This window comes from Ciconia boyciana, chromosome 1, assembly GCF_034638445.1.
Source record: "Ciconia boyciana chromosome 1, ASM3463844v1, whole genome shotgun sequence".
Classification (NCBI taxonomy): domain Eukaryota; kingdom Metazoa; phylum Chordata; class Aves; order Ciconiiformes; family Ciconiidae; genus Ciconia; species Ciconia boyciana.
Genome location: NC_132934.1, coordinates 193890308 through 193910122, shown reverse-complemented (window position 1 = coordinate 193910122; position 19815 = coordinate 193890308). Strand labels below are relative to the sequence as shown.

General features: G+C 36.0%; 1 protein-coding gene across 4 annotated transcripts in view; it reads left to right on the top strand.

Annotated features, from left to right (window-relative positions):
- Positions 1-19815, top strand: part of NBEA (neurobeachin) — a 522877-nt gene that overhangs the window by 262582 nt on the left and 240480 nt on the right. For all 4 annotated transcript variants that reach the window (XM_072854755.1, XM_072854781.1, XM_072854766.1 and 1 more), the window contains 2 exons: positions 3803-3867; positions 17432-17540. In XM_072854755.1, the coding sequence (XP_072710856.1) occupies positions 3803-3867; positions 17432-17540 (174 nt within the window). The remainder of the gene's footprint in view (positions 1-3802; positions 3868-17431; positions 17541-19815) is intronic.

The window sequence follows — 19815 nt, the reverse complement described above, 5'->3', positions numbered from 1 at the left end:
TTATTTATGTTTTAATACTATCACAAGATTTTTTTTAAGAAATTTTCTAATCATCATGAATAAAAATTTAAAGGTGATTGTAAGCAAAGGTTGATTTTGAAAGAAGTATAATAGAAACTAAAAAAAGTTCTTAGCATGCCAAGTCTAGTTGTTCCTTTTTTGCTCCTTCACTATTATTTTTTATCTGTGCAAATTTTCTGGTATCAATTTAACATGTTGCTAAATTTGTTAATACTATCTAACCTCTTTTTTTTTTTTTTTAATGTACTGGGGATTGGAGAATTTTAAAGAAATAGGACTAGGAAAATACACTCAAAAGTAAAAATTGTAAGAATATCAGAGAGTAAGAAAATGTATGTCATGATTTGAAAGAAAAAAAAACCACCTGAATTTCAAGTAATATGTCTACTGTTCATTATTTAGAAGTTTTAGCCTTTTACTATCATCCCAGTTTTATTCATCTCCTGTCCTCCTCTGCATGGACAGTTTCATAACAGGATTCAGTCTGAACTGTCTGTCAGGGAATGTGTACTGATGCTTTCTGGATGCAGTAACGCTTTTCAAGCAACGACAGAATAGAGGAGGAGGACAAGTTAGGTGAGGGCAGGGACCCGGCAATTACCAGTATCCTAATCACTTAGTACATTTTTGATGTCTTCAATAGAAGTTTACATAATATAACATATTTAAAACATAGCCATAGTGGACAGTAATTGAACTGAATGTCTAAAGTTATAATGTTGAGTTATTGTGTCTGAGGACAATTTTTTTTATTTCTTTCAACATGAATAAAGTTAAAAATGAAATTTGATATCTTCATTCTGGTTTTAGTACAAAGAAGTGATAAGTGTCATCATTCTTAAACACTGTCTTGTGTTAGACAGTCTCTAAATGTGCCTCTATCCTCGAGTCTTCTATACCGTACCTTGTTCTGAGAGGTGCACTGCTGGCAGTAATAGTCATCCCCACTGCCCTGTCAAGCAGGACCCCCAAGGGAAGAAAGGTCAACGCATCCTTCATGTACAGAAGAAATTCTCTGGTATACGATTTTGTCGAAGTCTTCCGTTACTTCAGCATGTAATTGGCATCAGCATTTTTGAGGCACAGAAGAGTCACCCAGCTCTTGTTTTAAGGCCCAGAAGATTCAGGATATGAACTACACCAAAACCACCTGAGATGTAGTGTGGTCATTCAAGCACTTAGCCGCTAATAACCAAATGTCTATGTAATGATTCTACTTGCCTATAACATAAATTTTCCAACTACCGTCACTGTGTCCATTACATTTGGTGTTTATCGTTCTGCTTCTTGCATCTCGAGGGTGAGAAAGATTTTCTGTGGAATCTAAGATAATGTAAACAAAATCACTGCACGTTCTTTGAGTGTATAACTCCACATCTTAATCCACTTCTTAAAGTGCATGCAGTGATCTGAACAGCCATTGCAAAGGCAACTGTAATGCTGACATTTCTAAGTATTTCAGTTTATTGTTTGGGTCTTTTAAAAAGAAACTGAGAAAAAGAAAACCAGGTGCCTCTTCACAAGTACAGTTCACCTCTCAGGATCATGAATCTGTTATAATAAATTATGCCTAAAACTGAGAGGAAATTATAGTAGTGATAATTATTCCCTTATTTGTGGATTAATGGAGGGTTGGGAGTTTTTAGTGAAGTTTGTAGTAGTGAGTTTGTAGTGAAGCAATGCATGAACCATGAATCCTTGTTTCTTTCTGGTTCTGCATCATTATGTTTTCACTAGTTTTTGGTAGATAGTTGGGCAGGTTTCACACATTTTTATCGTGAATAATTACTTTGGATAAATTGATGAGATTTGCCACCTATGGAGACATAAGAAGAGATTTGTTTCTTTCTGAAGAGATTTGCCACATAGATATCTAATGGCTTTTTAGGTACCTTAAGATACCTCACCTAAAATCCAGTTAGCCATTTTTGATGTCCTGCAGTATCTGAGACATTTGCACTGAGCAGGAAGTTCTGACAAAAGACTTGCAAGAATCTCTTGGTCTTTTGCAGACACAGGGAGACCCTCTGTCTCTCCTTAAAAATTTAATTAGCATGCTTTCTTCTAGCTGTCTTAGGAAGCCTTTTTTTTTTTGTCTTCTCTCTTTTCAACTTCTTTCCTAAATTGTAGTCACACCAGTTCTGCTTTCCTGACTTCAGAGTCATAGTAGCTGTGGTGCAAAAAAGCATCTCAAAAGAAAATCCTAATAGAGGTTTTTATAGTGTACAGTAAAAGGCTCTGACTTAAAAAAAAAAAATAATGCTACACCTCAGATACTATCTCTAAGCCAAACTGTCTTTTCTTAAAATGGCACTAGGTGCCTATGTTTAGGTAATTGAATCCTTTCCTTCTTAGTTTCTCAGAGTGACTTTATACTATACTAAGGTGATTTAATTGCTTCCAAAAATTAGATCATTAGGCTTGCTTCAGTTATTGGATTTGGAAAAGAACAAAACCAACATCACTGAAGAAAGGACCTGTTACAATGGTTTTCTAGCCCACAAGCTAGAGGCTTGAGTGCTCATACTCCATCTTCCCTACTCAGGACTCACCTGCTCAGTAATAGGTTAAGAGTATGTTCATTATTTGGGTATTTCAGTAGCTTGCCTCTTGTAAAACCAATAATGAGCACAAGATTATTGTTGTTGGGCTTTTTTTTAAAATGCATGACTTGGTCAAATCTGTGAATTTTCATAGGATCAGTAAGAAGCACCTTGCTGATTAGTGACTAGTTTTCACAACTATTATTTGAGAAAATTTCCTTATCTGTGCAAAGCTAATCATCTTTGCCCATATCAGGAAAAAAGCATTGGGGATTTCTGCCTGATTTTTTTAGTTCTGGAAAAAAGGAAATGTAAAGCAGAGTAGGTCTGTAACTGTAACTCTCTCTACCCATTTTTTGTTTATAACATGAAGTCTCAGACTAGAAAATTTCTCTCTGAACTGTACTCCAGCTAATGTATTTTGATTTGTTTTTCTGTATGATGAAAAGTAAATGTTTATTACTCTTAAAGAAAAGTTTTAAGGAATTATCCCCCCAAAAAGTAAACTTTACTTGCTAGAGAGATACCTCGACCTTTTTTCATCTCAAGTATCAAAAGTCTCTTGGTGTGATAGAGGCAGTGGGTTGTATGGCAAAAAGCTCTTCGTAATGTATTGAGAATTTTCTCTTTAATTTAGTGGTATATGAAGTAAATGGTGTTACCTTTTAATATCTATTAAGTGGTTTAAATAAATTTTGAAATTTTATCTTGGAAATCCATGTTAATAGTATAAGAATTTTAAACTCAGTTTGTTATTAGCAACTGGTTCTGTTTGCACTTATAATGGGGAAGAAACAAAGATTGAACTCAAGGAGGGATGGATGGTACACAGATTATTGCCTGCTCTATGTGATAAAATGTACAAGGTGTAACAGTGAAGCAAGGAGAAGAAACTACTGCTGCCGTACTTTGTTGCACTTAATCTGTTCATTGGGCAACTGTATGAATTGGAGAAACAAGATGTGTTTTCATGTTCTCTAGACAAGGAAACTAAAACTTGCTTAAGGGTGAAACCGAAAGCATGACCACCTAAAATTTATTTGAAAATCAGAATGAATTACAGTTTTTAAATGATCAGGTCATTCTTCTTTGGAAAAAAAAAAGAAAAGGAAAAACAAAGAAAAACATTAAATTAAGTTCAGCCTGAATTCAAGCTCCTTAGGAAGTCATAAGGGTCAGCTTCAGAAATGTGGTTTAAAATCCTTGAGTTTTGATCATGTTATATTTTATCTTCTTAGGAATGGCAAAATTCTATTCAGAAGAATGCAGGACTTGCATTTATTGAGCTCATCAATGAAGGAAGGTAATTAATTTTAAAGCTTTTGAACAAGTAGTCATTTTGCATTTATTCCATTGGGTGATAATACTTCCTTACCATCTGTTCCAAAAAGATTGTGAAAAGGCCATTTTAATTAAGAGATTTATTGTATAGATACTTTATATAGTAAATATTTGATTTGAAAATATGTAAATTCTGAAATTTTGTTTATTGACAGAAGGACATAGAGCTCCCATGAACTGTATATACGTTTGGGTTTATTTGAGAATTGAACCACCATTTTCCAGAGCAGCAAGGTTGTTTTACCCAGACAGTCCAGGGAGCCCAATCTGTAAACCCATCTGCTGCTCCATCTGTTTTAGGAGCACAGCATTCACTGTACAGATGCACTTCTCTATACTATCAGTTCATGAGGAATTATTTTATCTAGAATTTCTGGTCCAATTTGAGTCCTGTAAAACACACAGGACATTACGTTTATAAGAGCTGCCTTGCTTTTGCAAATTGTTAAGATACTTTATTATCAATCCGCAAGTAATTTTAATGCTGTATCTGTTTATATCTGCTACTCTGTGCAATGTTTGTCAGTACTTTCAGCCAGCAAGCTGGGCAGCAAAGGGGGACTCTTTGGCCTGCCTGGCAGTGGAATGCCAAAGACAAATGGGGCCACTTGTGTAATGTGTGTGACTTGTATTGGCCAGTACATTAAATCCATTTGAATCTAGATGTCTTGATATGTGCAGCTGAAAAAAAAATATAGCAATACGCCTGTTGAAGAGATTTTGTCATTTTATGTGTGATTCTTTTTTTCACCAATAGTATGTCATTACCAATAGTAAAGTATCAAATCTTCTCTTTATTATAGGATATTTTTTGTCTAGCTGATATTTCAGTGGTTAAATCATGCATTCATTTAAAAGGAAGACTAGAAAACATCAGAGATAGGAATATAGGAACATTAGTATCTGGAAAACAGGAGTATGTAGATTTATACCCAATTTTTGGTTGGTGTAAATTCTCTGAACACACACGAAGTTACATTGCAATATAGCAGTTGGAAATATAGTCCTTTCATTGGAAATTTTTCTTGCTACAAAGCAGCAATATGCGTTTGCACCATAATAGGGCTCACCTGAGTGGGTCACATACTGCACATTATACAATAAATATTACATGGTAATAGACTGAATAATTATAATAAGTTTATGTTCTCGGATAGTAGGATAGAATCCCATTTTGACTCTTTTTATTTTCTCAACCAGGCAAGTGGATTCAGATATTATTGCATGCTCGCTATTGATAAAATGCTCATTCTGAACAAATCCTATATCTGCATCTTTTTAGCGGTCAGGTATTAAGATATCAGTGGACCCTCTACTCTCCTCTAACAATAACTTTTCAAAACAAAGTAGTATTTAAGAACTGCTGCTTAAATCCAGTCAAAAGAATGTCTAATCAAACTGCCCTTAGACACATGTTCCTCCATGTACTTTTGTCAGAAAGGTGTTTTAGAACAAGTGTGCGTGCATTACTAGAACACTCTTCTTTGCAATCAGCCCATCTGTTTTTAATTTACCCTTTTGGGTATAAAGATAACAATCCTTTAACTGGAAATTGTTATAAATATTTATTCTGCTTAATAGCTAAACTTGTGAATGCAATTCATCAATCATAGCTAGAGAATGCAATTGTGCAGTTGTCAACAATTAACAGGACATAAACAGTTGATGAATGTGCAGCGGAATTAAAGTGCTCCCTAGGATAACCTGAAATTATAAACTGGATCATTTAAAGGAATCTAACAAAGGATCTTTATAATTAAAACAAAGCAGGGTTAATGGGATGTAAAATTGCATATAATCGCTGTGCAATAATGATTGAATTTTAAATTATTAAAAGCAAAATGAAGACTAAGAATATTTTGAAGGACTTTCTGGGTAAGATTTTGAGAGACCTGGGTAATAAATCAACAGTTTTGAGAAAGCTTTTTCCTTCAAGAGTGGAGGACAAGGCTTAGAGGTAATGCAGAGGAGCATAGTTTTTAATATCTCCAGTTAGCTGTCTATCTGTTTTAATATGCAGATGCTATAAGGTGATTTTCTGAGTACCTAACTTTTGTTGTTTCTGCTTGAAATAGTTCGAGTGCCTTTCTGATCTTTGACTTTATTACAAATGTTCTGAAACAAAATATTTCAGTTTAGCTGTAGTTAAAAAGACTATAACATCTATATTCCTGTCACTTTAATAAATTGCATTTTCATTTTAAATCAATGGATTTACTGTGTTTGTTTCTGTTTTTTCTTGGTTTAGATAATGTTTTGTTAGGAAGGTCTGAATGACACATATTTGTAGAATTCAGTGTACAAACACTCCAATACAGCTTTCTAAAAATAGGAACTATTATAACAGTTTTTAGTATAACAAGAGTATCTGACTATAGATTTAAATTAATACTTTCAAGGAAAACATATATAAAGATATTTAACTTGGAAGTGTAGAATAATACTTTCTATAATATACCTGAAAGATTTAGAGACATCCTGGTTATGGTCTTGAACTTTATGCTTGTTTTTAATCAGTCTCATGCTATGAATATGTGATGTTGAGGGTATCACACATGTCAAGAGCTTCACTGATAGCAGCTTAATTAGGATTTCAGATTTACATTAGGGTATACACATAAGTAGGCTTCTTGATTTAAGAGCTGGATACATCTGCAATGTTGACTGTAAAAGGGGACATGAAAAGAGTTCTTTAGGAATGATGTGGGAGGGAGATTACAACCCACATGTAAGTGGGGTGGTGATGGATGAGGTCAAAAGAAAAGGGTGCAGGGCAACAAGAACAAGAGATAAGATTGGAGCACCCGCCTCAATATGTACACAAATGCATACAGGTTGGGAAACTAGCAGTAGAAATTACTCCACATGCAATCACAAAACTATGACATCACTGGAATTAATGAGATTTGGTGGGACAGCCTGCGCTGCATGACAGAAGTGCTGCGATGGACAGATACAAGTTCCTCAGGAAAGATAGTCAGAGAACGCAAGGAGGGAGTGTTGCTTTCTCTGTGAAGGAGCAGCTCAGATGTATGGAGCTCTTCAATGGGATGGGTCACAGTCTGACTGATAACTTGCAGGACAGGATGAGAAGACAGTCCAGTAAGGGTGACGTTGTGGTGACAGTTTGTTACAGACCACCCATTCAGGGTGAAGGAAAGGAAGAAGCATTCGTTAAACAGTTTGAGGAAGTATCTGGATCACAAACCCTAGTTCTCATGGGGATCTTTAACCTTCCTGACATCCTCTGGAAGTGCAACAAGGTGGGATGCATGCAGGTGAGATTTCTGGAGGGTGCTGGGGATGACTTCTTGATACAGGATAAACCAACTAAGAGTGACACACAGCTGGATCTGCTATTCACTAGCAAGGAAAAATTGTTTGTGGATGTGGTAATTAGTGGCATCTTTGGCTGTAGTTACCGTGAAATAGTGGAATTCAAGATCCTGAGGGAAGCGAGGATAGAGAGTAACAGAGTACAGACTTCATGAGTGCAGATTTTAGCTTATTCAGGAAACTGATAGGTAGGATCCCATGGGGAGCAGATGTGGAGGTCAAGGGAGCTCTGGAAAGGTGGCAGGCCTTTAAGTACAGCATTATCGAAGTGCAAGAACAGGAAAAAAAGTAGATATATCAAGAGACTGGTTTGACTAACCAAGGAAATTATAGTAGAGCTCTGGTGCAAAAAGAGAGTACACAGGAGGTGGAAGTAGAAGCAGGCTAGAAAGGAGGAATTTAGAAACATTGCTTGAGTGTGTAAGGAATGTTGTCAGGAAGGCCAACACTCAACTGGAAATGAGACTTGGAAGAGATATCAAGGGCAACAGGAGCTTCTACCAGTTCATTACTAGTAAAAGGCTGACCAAGGAAAATGTGGCCTGTTGCTGAATGGGATGGATGATTTAGTGACAGATAAGACTGAAGTACTCAATTCCTTATTTGCCTCAGTCTTCACCAAGGTCTCTCAAGCCTCTGTCTTTGGTGAAAGGGTTCAGAGAGGAGAACTACCTGCAGTGGATGAGGATTGAGTCAAGGATTCCTTGAGACAACTTGTCCCATACAAATCCATAATACCTGATGGGGCATATCTTGATGGAGTGAAAGTCCTTGCAAGGCTGATCACTATTCTCTCTGAAAGGTCAAGGAAATTGGGGCAGGTCACAGATGCCTGGAGAAAGATAATTGTTGCATCCATCTTCAAAATAGTCCAAAAAACCCAGAGAACTATAAGCTGGTCAGCTTTTCTTCTGTTCATTGGAAAACCATATAGCAAATCCTTTTGGAACACATTTCTGGCCACATGAAGGAGAAGGTAATTGAGAACAGCCAGCATGGATTTACAAAAGCTAAACCATCCCTGACCAACCTGTTTGCCTTCTATGATAAAACAACTAGATTTGTGGACACAGGGAGAGCAGTGAACATCATTTACCTTGGCATTGGCAAGGTTTCCACACTGTGTCCCACAATGCTTATGTATCAGAGTTCGAACGCTACATTCTGAATGGATGGACAACTAAATACGTAGAAAACTGGCTACATAATGGGTCTCCGAGGGTTGTGGTTAATTGGTCATACTCTACCTTGATGCTTTTGACAAGTAGAGTATCTCAGGGGTCTATCCTGCCTAAGAGATGGATGTTACAGATCATTATCTATTAGTCTTTCAGAATTGGATTACTATCCTCAATGTCTGTTTCCTACCCCCTTTATGTTTTCATAACACTCACCTCTTTAAAGAGATGACCTTGTCCTTTTGTTTAAAATAATTTCCTTTATTTTTTACAGAATTTCCTCATTTTAAGTAGCAGGAGTAGTCTGAGCATAATATAAATTTGAGGGAACATGAGACTATATTTCATCTCAGATTTAAAATTGTAGGCTTTGTTTCTGTAATTTCATCTCTGTACCTAAGTCTGCTTTCTGCCTTTAGCTGTGAAAATATATACTCTTGCATATCCACCTACCTGGACCTCCAAGCATAATTAAAATTCACAGGAGGCCTTTTTCTTTTAAACCCTGTTTTGTTGAGAGTTTTCACTAATTTCCTGGAAAGAGTAGCAGAATGTTTAAATAGACTGGAAATTTGTGTTTGTTTAAATTTAGATGAATTGCTGATTAAAACCTGAAAGGAGGCTAATAAAGACTTACATTCTTTCCATGTTACCTCAACTAGGATTGTTGGGTAACTGCAGCAAATTTTCTTTTGGACATCCTCTGTTGCAGTTTGGCAGTTCTGATATGTTTGGTTTGTGGTAAATGAGCTCACGGTCATTATTCACTGCATGCAATACTTAAATGTTCAGGCCTTGTGTTAAAAGGTATATCTATGGTGCCATTTGCCATATTTGATTTATGACATGCATTTACAGTTGGATCCCTAGATACCCCTTGAAGAACTCCTTTAGTGGTTGGGTCCAAGAAAGATGGAGAAAGGATGCTGTTCCTTGTTTCTGTCTTGACAATTATCTCAATTACAGGAATCTTGAGGTCAGAATGGGGAGCTCACCTGAATCATCCAGGAATGCAAGAGACTTGGTCTTCAGCCATCATGGCTATTATGTAGCTGAGGGCTACCAGAACAACTTCTAAAGGATTCCAGTATGATGTGCAAAACCCAGTATATGCAAATCCAGGCAGAATATAGCACTGGGGAAGCAGTAGCACTCCGATACAATATATAAACAAGAACAAAGGTGTTTGATTATTCTGTCTTTGACAGATGTAACCAAATTCTGTTGCTGTATTGTCATCCTCACCAGTTGTAACTTTTGATTGGAGGAATCCTTTATCAACTGTGAGTGGCTGTTTTATGGAAATTCATCCTAAATGTCATATTCCATCAGTAGAAGATTCCTGTCATAGATACTTCTGTAAAACTGGGCACTGAATGTCTCTATTTCTGCTCCAGCTGAGGCATGAGCTTGAGCTCCCTGTTAGATGTGCTTTTTTATAATGTCGTACTACAGTTGTCCTTGCTCTACCTCCAGACTAATAGTCAGTTTGTGTTAGACAAAGCATACATTGTTATGGTAACCGTCTATCTATTTGTAGGGTCAGTACAGCTGGAGTTCTTAGATCTCTTTGAGGTTTTTGAGGCATCCTCTCACCTTCTAACCTTGGCTGATCCAGTCATATCGCAAAGCTGAGGTTGATTCTGAGATGCAGGCCATCTCAGTTGTAGCTGCTCATTTTGGATGTTTACTGGATGGTCACTATTTCAAAGAGACAGATTCCTCTCGATTTAGAAAATTCTTGTGCAAAATAGAAAATCTTTATGAAGAGTGGAATAGATTCTTTGTAGTCAACTCTGAGTTTCACTGAGTCTGTTATAGCTTCTGTGGCATTTCTGAAATATTAATAGTTACCCTCCATGAAGTTTATCTTGACAATGTGCTCATGTTGAGGTCCAGTAGCCGGTCTTTGCATGCTGTGATTTCAAACTTTTCTCTAGTAAATTCTTCATCATTGCCCTTTTGCTAGAAATCAGACCCCTGTGTTAGACATTACCTTCTAAAATTTATAGGAATTTACTTTCAAAGTATTTGTAGCAGTACGGCATCTTGTAGAACTTCAAACTCTTCAAGTTAGACCATTCAAGCTATTATAGATACCAAGTGCAACGATAGATTTCATTTCTTATGAATGCCATTAGGAGTAATAATTGTCAAAACAACTGTGTTTGGTGAAAAAGTGGCTTATTTCCAGGGTGCTTCTTGGAAAAATTAAGCTATGGGCATCTGATGAAAGTAAGTCAGAGAAACATCTGTTTCCCTGGACATGTGAGTTGGCAGAACTTCAGGAATGAGTAGAGGAAGCAAGACCTTAGCTAAATTATAACAAATGTTAATTTTGTAATCTGTTTTGAAAATTGGTGGTTGGGAATGATATGCTTTTTTAGTTTATCTCAAATGACAGAAAGATTGGGTAACATAAGCACAATTGTTTCATCTAGCAGCGTAACAGCTACAAGCCCTCTACTTCTCTGTATGAGATTATTACTAGGAAGAACTGACTGCAGGATAGCAAAGTCAGTTTGGAATAGTTAGTGAGATACAAGTTTTCATCCTTCTTTCAATTCTGATAGATGTACAAATAGCACTGTTTGTCTCAACCTATCCCAATCCACATCTAAATGTGTTGCAAACATTTTCTGGTTTTTACATGTTTCCAAGACAGTTTGGGTATAGTCTTGTAACGGTCTCTATTTCCAAAACTCTCAAAAAAAACCCCAAAACTCCCAGGCTCTGGCTATTTACCTGAATGACTTCTTGGAATATGGAGCTCCACAATCCAGCCTTTTTAAACCCCAGTATCTGAAACACAGGGGCTTCTGATTGATTGAACATACTTTTTCACAACTTCCTTTAACCTGTAAACAGTCTGGACTTCTAAAGTAACCTTGCTAAGGACAGAATTCAGGAAAGCAAGCCACATGGATTTAAAATAACTTCTTCCATACTCCTAAATAGCATTTGCAAATAACTCATATTTAGGAATCAGCATGTCCTGAGACATACTCTCACCTAGTCTGCTGTCACTCATAAGTCTGAGACTCTTCGATTTTTAGATAAAGGACAGCCTGCCTTTTACTCTTATTCCTACAGATACTTAAGCCCTGTCATGCTTATTTGTAAGTACCAGCATATCTTAATTCTAGTTTTTACTTCCATTTTCCATATCTTCATCTGGAAACTTCACGGCTATCTGTACAGAAAGCTCACTTCCCCACAGAAGTGTATCAGGAATGGAGTCACGAGTGATTTCAGACTGCTTTGTTGGTGGATTCCTTACTGAAAGTCCTTTGATTCAGTCTAAAAACTAATCAAACCCATTTCCTAGTAAGGGAGCTTTAAATGTGGTTCATAAATTTGTGGGCATTAATCGAAATCAAGCTTGTCTTGGTAAAGAGAAACCATAAGTTACCAAGTCAGTGTTTAATCTCTACCTTATGTGGTAAGAATTGCTGCTCAAAGAGGATAAGATTTTTGCTGGTCATCAGTTCCTGGTTGAGATCAGCTCAGCTGGGGAAGGACGCAGTAGCACATTTGGCTCCAATTCTGGTAGGAGTTTTAGTGGTGCAACTGAAGAAACAGTCATACAGGACATTGTGTGATATAAACCAAAGGTTATTCTAGGTTAATGTCTTTTTTTCTTTTGGTAATTCAGGAATTACTGGAAAATAGTATAAAAAGTACAGCAAGCCTGTACTTTCAGACAACTCCTTAGCCCTGTGGGAGGACTACTTGTGTAGAGATTAATAAGTATGACCAGAAGGCCTGATTCATCACTGTCTCAACATCAGTCTATCTACTAGGACTTTTGAGGGTGGCGCTTGCTAAAGCGGGATGAGGATTTACAAGGGTGAATGAGAACAATGGGTATAATTCAGTCACAACAAATGTTCAGTTGTCAGTGATGAGGAGATCTCACTAAAGAACATGTCTTATTTCCAAAGGAGAGTAAAAATGGTACTGCTCTCAAATTTCAGATCTTCCCTCTGTTTAGCAAGTATATATGCATTTTATGTCTCAAGCTCCTTCTTACTTGGATGGTGACTCCAATACATGATGACTTGGGAAAGATGCAGAGAAAAGACTTTTCCCCAAAAGGGAGTGGTCTGTAAAAATCTGTGGATGGAAAGCATAGTTGGGCAGACTGAAATATCAATCAGGATATATTGGGTGGATTTCAAACCTGCACTAATATAAATATTATACAATGTAAAATGTTACATAAATATTTTATAACGTAACAGTACATGGATTTCACATTCTTGGGAATATATGCTAGAGGCTGTTGGTTCATCTTTTGGAAATGTCTGAGGAGGTAAAAGATCAATCTATCACTGAAATTTTCTTGTGCAAAATCATAGAATATAGGGCTAAGGAAAAGGAAAACACAGTTCTAGAATTGCCTCAGAAAAGGTATTTCCATTGAAATAAGGTAGCATTAATATTACTGTGTAAATAGTGACTAGAGGTTGTCTAGAATACTGCTGACAGTTTTGGCTGTGCACTTGCAGAAAAGGTAAAATCAGTGTATGAAATCAGTAAAAACCCAAAAGGCAATCTCTTTTATGAACTGTTTTGCCATACAAGAAAAGTCAGACAGCTGACTTACTTAGCCTAGTAAAATAGGGGTAGATGGAATATCAGAAGGTCAACAGAAGGAAGAAGAGTTGTGTAAACCGAAGGGCAACATTTGCATAAAATTGAAACAGTAAAGGCTGCTGAAGAATACATTTGTGTGGGAAAATAAAAGGGTTTTAACCTTCAGAGGACCTTCCAAAGATGTGCTGGAGGAAAGCAACTCGATCACATTTTCATAAACTGAAGACACATTTCATGAGCTAGATTTCATGAAAATGCCTTTCATAAACTAAAGATAGTTTATGAAAGAGTTTGTATGACGTAGCTGCATGTTGCAGTAAAGGAGTGAATTTGCTGACCTAGAGGTCCTTGTTCCTTTCTCTTATTTGCAGTGCATGAAGGGAGATTTTTTGATGTATTGGTAGCCTTTGGTACTCCTGAGTATGAGATTTTTCCTGGTTTGGGATCCTTTCTGAATCATCTATATTGTTTTTTCTATGAGAATCCAAAAGATAGTTGTAAATACTATTGTCATGCCAGAAAAGCATGAGGTTTCTTTTTTTTTTTATATATCTTAGGCCACGCATGTGATTGAGTTAGTAAGGATTTAGATAAAATTGGAAAGTATTCAAAGGATGACAACATTACAATGCATGTTCGTCAGGTGTAACCCGGTTAGGACAGTATGCTGAGTTGTGCTGTGTCTATATGAATTTGAGATTCAATCAGAGTTAGCTGGCTATGATTTAATCCAGATATAACAGTAATAACACTTTTGCCATCTTTTGCTTAGTAGAAATATAGTTTGAGAATACAGGATAACTTCCCGTTAGAAGTAAAAATCAGTACCAAAAAATATTTTTAAGTAGTGTTTTTAAATTTCAAAAAGTAACAAGTTTCCTTGAACAAGTACAGCAAGCACATAAGCAAGTTTCTTTGCAAAACCCTCTGTAAGGCATTGCTTCCCTGACCTTGTAGTAGCTACCTTTCCTTTCAAAGCTAAGGTGACACATTGAACTGCTTTAACTTATTATGCTTCTGTTTTCTGCCCTACATTCCTGCACTTACAAATCAAAACATCCAGGCCAAGGCTTCTTTTGGAGGCATGCAAGATTTCTAAATGATGACCTAGATTTTAACCCTTCTCTTTTTCAAAAGTCTGTCTTTCTGGCAAGGGATTTTAAGACTAGTGTAATTCTTAATGGTCTTCTAGATGCAAAAGCATAGTTTACGTAGTCTTTGAAGTTCTATCTTAGGTGCATACAAGCAGCTAAGGTAAGTGAATCACCATATGTCCCTTATTAGCACACAATGATACAATATTATTTAATTATTATATAGTGTTGATAGGTTGTGGCCTCACTTTTGTCATAATCCCAATGTGCTGACAACCATAGAAACACTTTTTTGTCTTTTTCTTGAAGAAATTGCAATCAGTGATAGAGATATGAGAGTGCATGAAACAACTGGCTAGACACAGTTGAAATAATACTGAGATATTCAATAGATAAGATTTTTGACAACAAACAAAAAGGAAGAGAGCAGGTATGTCTGTGGTTTTAAAGAAAACCAAATAGCCTGGACTGGCCTATGTTCATACTGCTTACAGTTAGCACCTGCTAGAGCAGAGTGTCTTCCTTCATCCTACATAGAGCACTTAGTCCAGCTCTTCCCTGAAGCCTGTACAGTTCCTGTTTCACTTTAAGATATCATTACCGTTTTGTCTGTTTAGTTCCGATTATTTTGAATAACATGAGGGCTACCCACTAGAATGATGTGTTCTATGTGTACTGGCGTATGGCATGAAAACACCTGCAGAACTTTCTTGGGTAGCATTGGAGAGCATTTAAGTTGATTCAATCTCATCAATGTGTCTTCGGTGAACCGCCCTTGGACCATGCCTATACATTTTCTGGATGGAAGTTAGAGTGAGCCAAAAAATGACTGGAGGCCAAGCTAATGACTTGAGTGCTGTAGGCAGTCAGGACCCAGTGCTCAGGCATGTTTCCTGGTCCCCTCTTATTTGTCATCTCCTTGACTTTGGACCCTGAACACCTGTGGCATTTCGAGGTTACCTGAAATCTGGCTTAGTTTGCCTGATGTGCTGTCCAAAAGCTGCAGCAACTCTGGAGTTGTTCCCAAATGCATCAGGTCTCAGTCTCTGGAGCAGAAAGGTCCATTAGGGGGGTGGGAGGTAGAGCTGGGGTCACCAGCAGTTTCAGCCAGCTGATTTGAATCATCTGCTGCATGTCTATAAAACTTCATTTTCTGTAAAGCAGCCAGAGACTAGGGTTGACAGATCTTTTATATATATATATATATATATCTTTTCCCTGAGTATTGGCAAGAGTTTTATTTATAACTTGTGGAAATTAGCATTCTCTGGGAATCCACTTGAAGTCCCCTGTAGGTGTTTTAGTGCATAAATGGGCACAGAGAATGTGAACACTTCTTAATACAGATAAATATGACTAAGATGAAGATGGTATGTTTTTATCATTGCTCATGAACAGAGGCAGCTTAGATTGTTTTTTGAGGTATAAAAATTATGGCCAGATGTCCCAAATAATAAACCCAGTGGACTGAAGTTGCTCTCGATCTTTTCTCACCAAATTTGTGGTGGCAGGGAGTGTCTAAGAAACCTATTGATTTCACCTAAAGCCATTTGGAACTAGAAATCCTGCCTGGACCACAGCTGACTCAAAGATACTGAGTTTGCACTGTGCTCCATTTATTCAATAGTTTATTCATTCAGGAAGGGATGTACAGCTAGTAGACACTTGAAATCTGTATGTTCAGTTTTGAAATCCTAGCTAGTTGGTTCCAGGTCGTTAATGTCATATGGAAAAGTTCAGGAAGACCAGTGATGCAAAATTTGATTGGAGATGTTAAACACTCACTTCTAGTATTTTCTCATTTTAGAGAAGCTTGTTAAAGTCATGAATGCTCACTCCTAATCCATATCTGAGGGCAGTTCTACACTTACCTCTTAACAATAAAAATCTGAACACTTAACAGTAATAAAATACTAAAGCATATCTTCCAGCAGGGTAGATCAAAAAATAAAGCTAAATTTTGAAGACTACAATGGAGGCAATTTTAGTCTTTCAGCCTATAGTTTGCCAAAAACCTTTTGCTTTCAAGAATAGCAAAGGGTTAGATATAACAAAAAGGCTTATTAAAAGCATGAATATCCACTGTGAAACCTTGACCCAAGTTTGTTGTCTTTATCTCTGAACAGAGGCCCCAACATTTATGTCTTCCCATGCCACACACCATATTAAACATTAGCTCAGGGTAAGTGATTTCCTTCCTTCACAGATGGTAGAACACACCAAAGGAGGCCAGAATAGAGTTCAGATCTTTCCATCTTATAGATGTAAGGTCTAGTAATCATGGCTTTCATTTCTAATAATCGTGGCTTTCATTTGTGGTGCTTCTAAGCACCAGACACCAACCTTAGGGTGGAATTTGCTAGAAATTTCACATTCTTAATATAAGAATCTCTGAAATTAAGTGTGTTTCCCTGATGCTGCAAGAAGGAAAATCCCAGACTGTGCTAATTTGACACAAAGAGAAACGGTTCTTCCTGATCCTAAACAGACCTGTCAGATCTTTGCATCCTGAAAGATGTTTCCTCCCTGCTGATAAGAAGAGCAAAGCAATTTTGAATAGAATGGGCAAGCTGAGATATGGACTGTAGGGACGAGAAAGCAGTTGCTTCCATTCTTCCTGCCCAATAAAATATCAGCATTATTAACAACACAGTGTTGTTTATGCTGCAATTTTATTATGCATCTCATGGTATTTGGTGGTCTTTACAAAAGTCTTAATTTAAGGTGTCTGATTGACATCCTCAGTCTCAGTCCAATCTTAATGTATTTTTTCCTTCTTTTTAAGTAAGGTTTATCTAGTTCTGATGCCATGAAAACTTGGGAACATGACGCACTTTTCACTCCTGTGTTTGAAAAACTTACATAGAGATATTTATATTATTTTGCAATTTTAATACAACTTTATTTCTTCAGTAATCTCATTATTTTTTAAGAGTTTGAGATTGGAATATTTATATTTAATGATATAATGGTATCAATAAGAGTTTAAGCAGTTGTATAGATTTTTTTTAATGATAGTGTAGTATTCATATTCATATTGAGACTGCTGTTAAAAACATACTAGAAATATAATACTTCCATAAAGAACTTTTCCCTTCATTAATAAATGGCAAGCTTTTTCCATATAACATGATTTGTTTGTGCTTTCACAAATGCAGAAAATTTTGGATAAAATTAAATATTTCATATCAACTAATTTGGCAATTGCATTACAGTAGTTTCATTAATTTTATTTTTTTCCATTTTAAGTAAATCTGCTGAAATAGCTTATTTGAAGTACATCAGATACAAAGGTTGATTTTTATTTCTCTTATTTTAGATTATTATGTCATGCAATGAAAGACCATATAGTGCGTGTCGCAAATGAAGCAGAATTTATTTTGAACCGACAAAGAGCTGAAGATGTCCACAAGCATGCTGAGTTTGAGGTAAGCCTGAGAGTTGGTGCGTTTCTGCTTCTGTTTTCACTCAGTTGTCACCTAGACTGTAACTCCATACAATAAAGATTTTTTTTTTCTTCCAAGAAAGAAATTTACATTGAAGGCATTTCAAAAGTAGTTTTTAAAAGCTTTGGTAAATGTCAAACACAAAGAACGGGTTTAATTTCTCATCTTCTCACTGAAATTCATGAAAACATTTATAGCTTGAAGAAATCCCTTAATCAGAATGTCTAAACTGATATGGCAGACCCTTTAGCTTCACAAAGAAATTTTCTGATTTATTGCAAATAGTAATGCAAATCGCTTTAGTAATTATTTTTGTTGGATTTTATCAACAGTATTTATGAGTTCAGTAAGAAAGAAAAGCAATTAATACACTTAAGGCACTTCATGAAAAATAAGAAATAGAATTTTTTTGTTAGAATTAGTATTTTAAGGTAATTTTGTTAGAACATTTTGCATTTTGGAGCACTTTAAAACATTTACTTGCTATAATCTATATATTGAAATATGATATTACATGTCTTTCCTACTAGTTAGGAATCATTAATTATTGACAGTAAGATTGTTTAAAACGTCTATTCTCTTTAAGTATTGGAAGAAGTAACATGGCAGCTGGATCCCATAACTCTTTAATGTCTATAATTCTTACTCCTAAAAGGAGTCAACAGTCAATTGCTTTTTTCATCAATGAGTGTTGCAGTATACAATTTAAATTATGTTGCTTGAAAATGATGCAAATATACAAAAAAGCTATTTTTAAAATGTGTTCAGTTTAACAGGTTTTTGATTATTTCTTCAGGATTAATTTTGTTCCTGTTCAAACAATTTTAATGAAAAAGTGATGGAGTAAAGTTAAAAAATAATTTTTGACATGATTTTATCAAATATGGTTTTGCATTTTTATGATGTTTTATACATTTCAGCATCACTGGTTTTTATTATTTCCAAACCTGTCTGCGCTTGCATACATTTGTGTATGTGTAAGTATATACACACAAACATACATTTCCACGTTTTAATGCTCAAGTGACCTAACATTAGGATTAAGATACGCTGACTTAGTACTGATGATAATAAATAGCTATATCAATTTTTTCATCTGTCAGAAAATGTCAACAAGCACCTAGTAGCTAGAAATAAGATCCAGTAATCTTAGTTTTGATGAGGTTTTTATCTCCTTGAAACAGCTCTCTTAAATGTGCACTTTGATGTACTAGTTCTTGTGCTCCTTGACCTAGCTGAAAAGTGTGAGACACAGAGATATCTGTTGTCATTTTGAATACACATAACCTTTACTTCATTTTGTCAGAGCAGACAGCAGACACTTGTCATATGGGATTGCAACAACTTTATTACCAAGCATATACTGGATATTTTGAACTTAGATAAAATCACATTTACAATTAAGTGTGTGTCACAGTGAAGTTTCATATTGCCTCAACAATAAATAACATTTGATGTTTATCAGAGCATCATGCAGTAACCTAAGATGACAATAGAAGATTGAGTTATCTGCTGTTTGAAGAATACATTGAGGTATAAGATCTGTCAGAACTCTAGACAAAATGGGAATATTCAATTAACTTCCAGCTTCTGTTAGCAAATAGGATTTAGAATATTAACTAAATTCCCTAAAGGAATAGCCTTAAGTCAATCTTATTGTCTGGTAAAGAAACCAACACATTCTTCATGTATGAAAATTCTCATTATATTTGTCACATGAAAAACCTCAGCTACATGTTTTAGATGAGCAAGATAGAATCTGCAAGTCATAAAAGAAAATTAAGAAATGTAGCCTGTGTTAAATATGAAACTCAGATGCACTAAAATAAGGTGATGGTTAAAGTCTGAAAGAATGTTTTCTATATTGTCTTTAATAATGGTAGGTATATAACTGAACATTTTATTATTCATTCTACTTGAAAGTAGTAGGGACAAAGATATTTCTGGTAGTTTTCTGTTGCATAATTGTAAATCTGTCATTTTCTTTTAATAAGCTGTATTGGTATATGTTCTGGGTTTTAGTACATGTTAATCATTGCTCTCAGCCAGAGAAGTGAGTGGCTATTTTATTTTTACCTTTTAAACTTTAATTGAATCATTATGGGTGAAATGATTTGGCCCAAGCTGCACCAAGTTACTATGTTGCCTGTGTAGTGGGGAGGCCATGGACCAGCATCTAAATTTTATCCTGTGACTCCAGTTGCAGTCAGGGCCAGGGAAATTCCTCCCAGAATGGGTGCTTTACAGTTAACTTTCA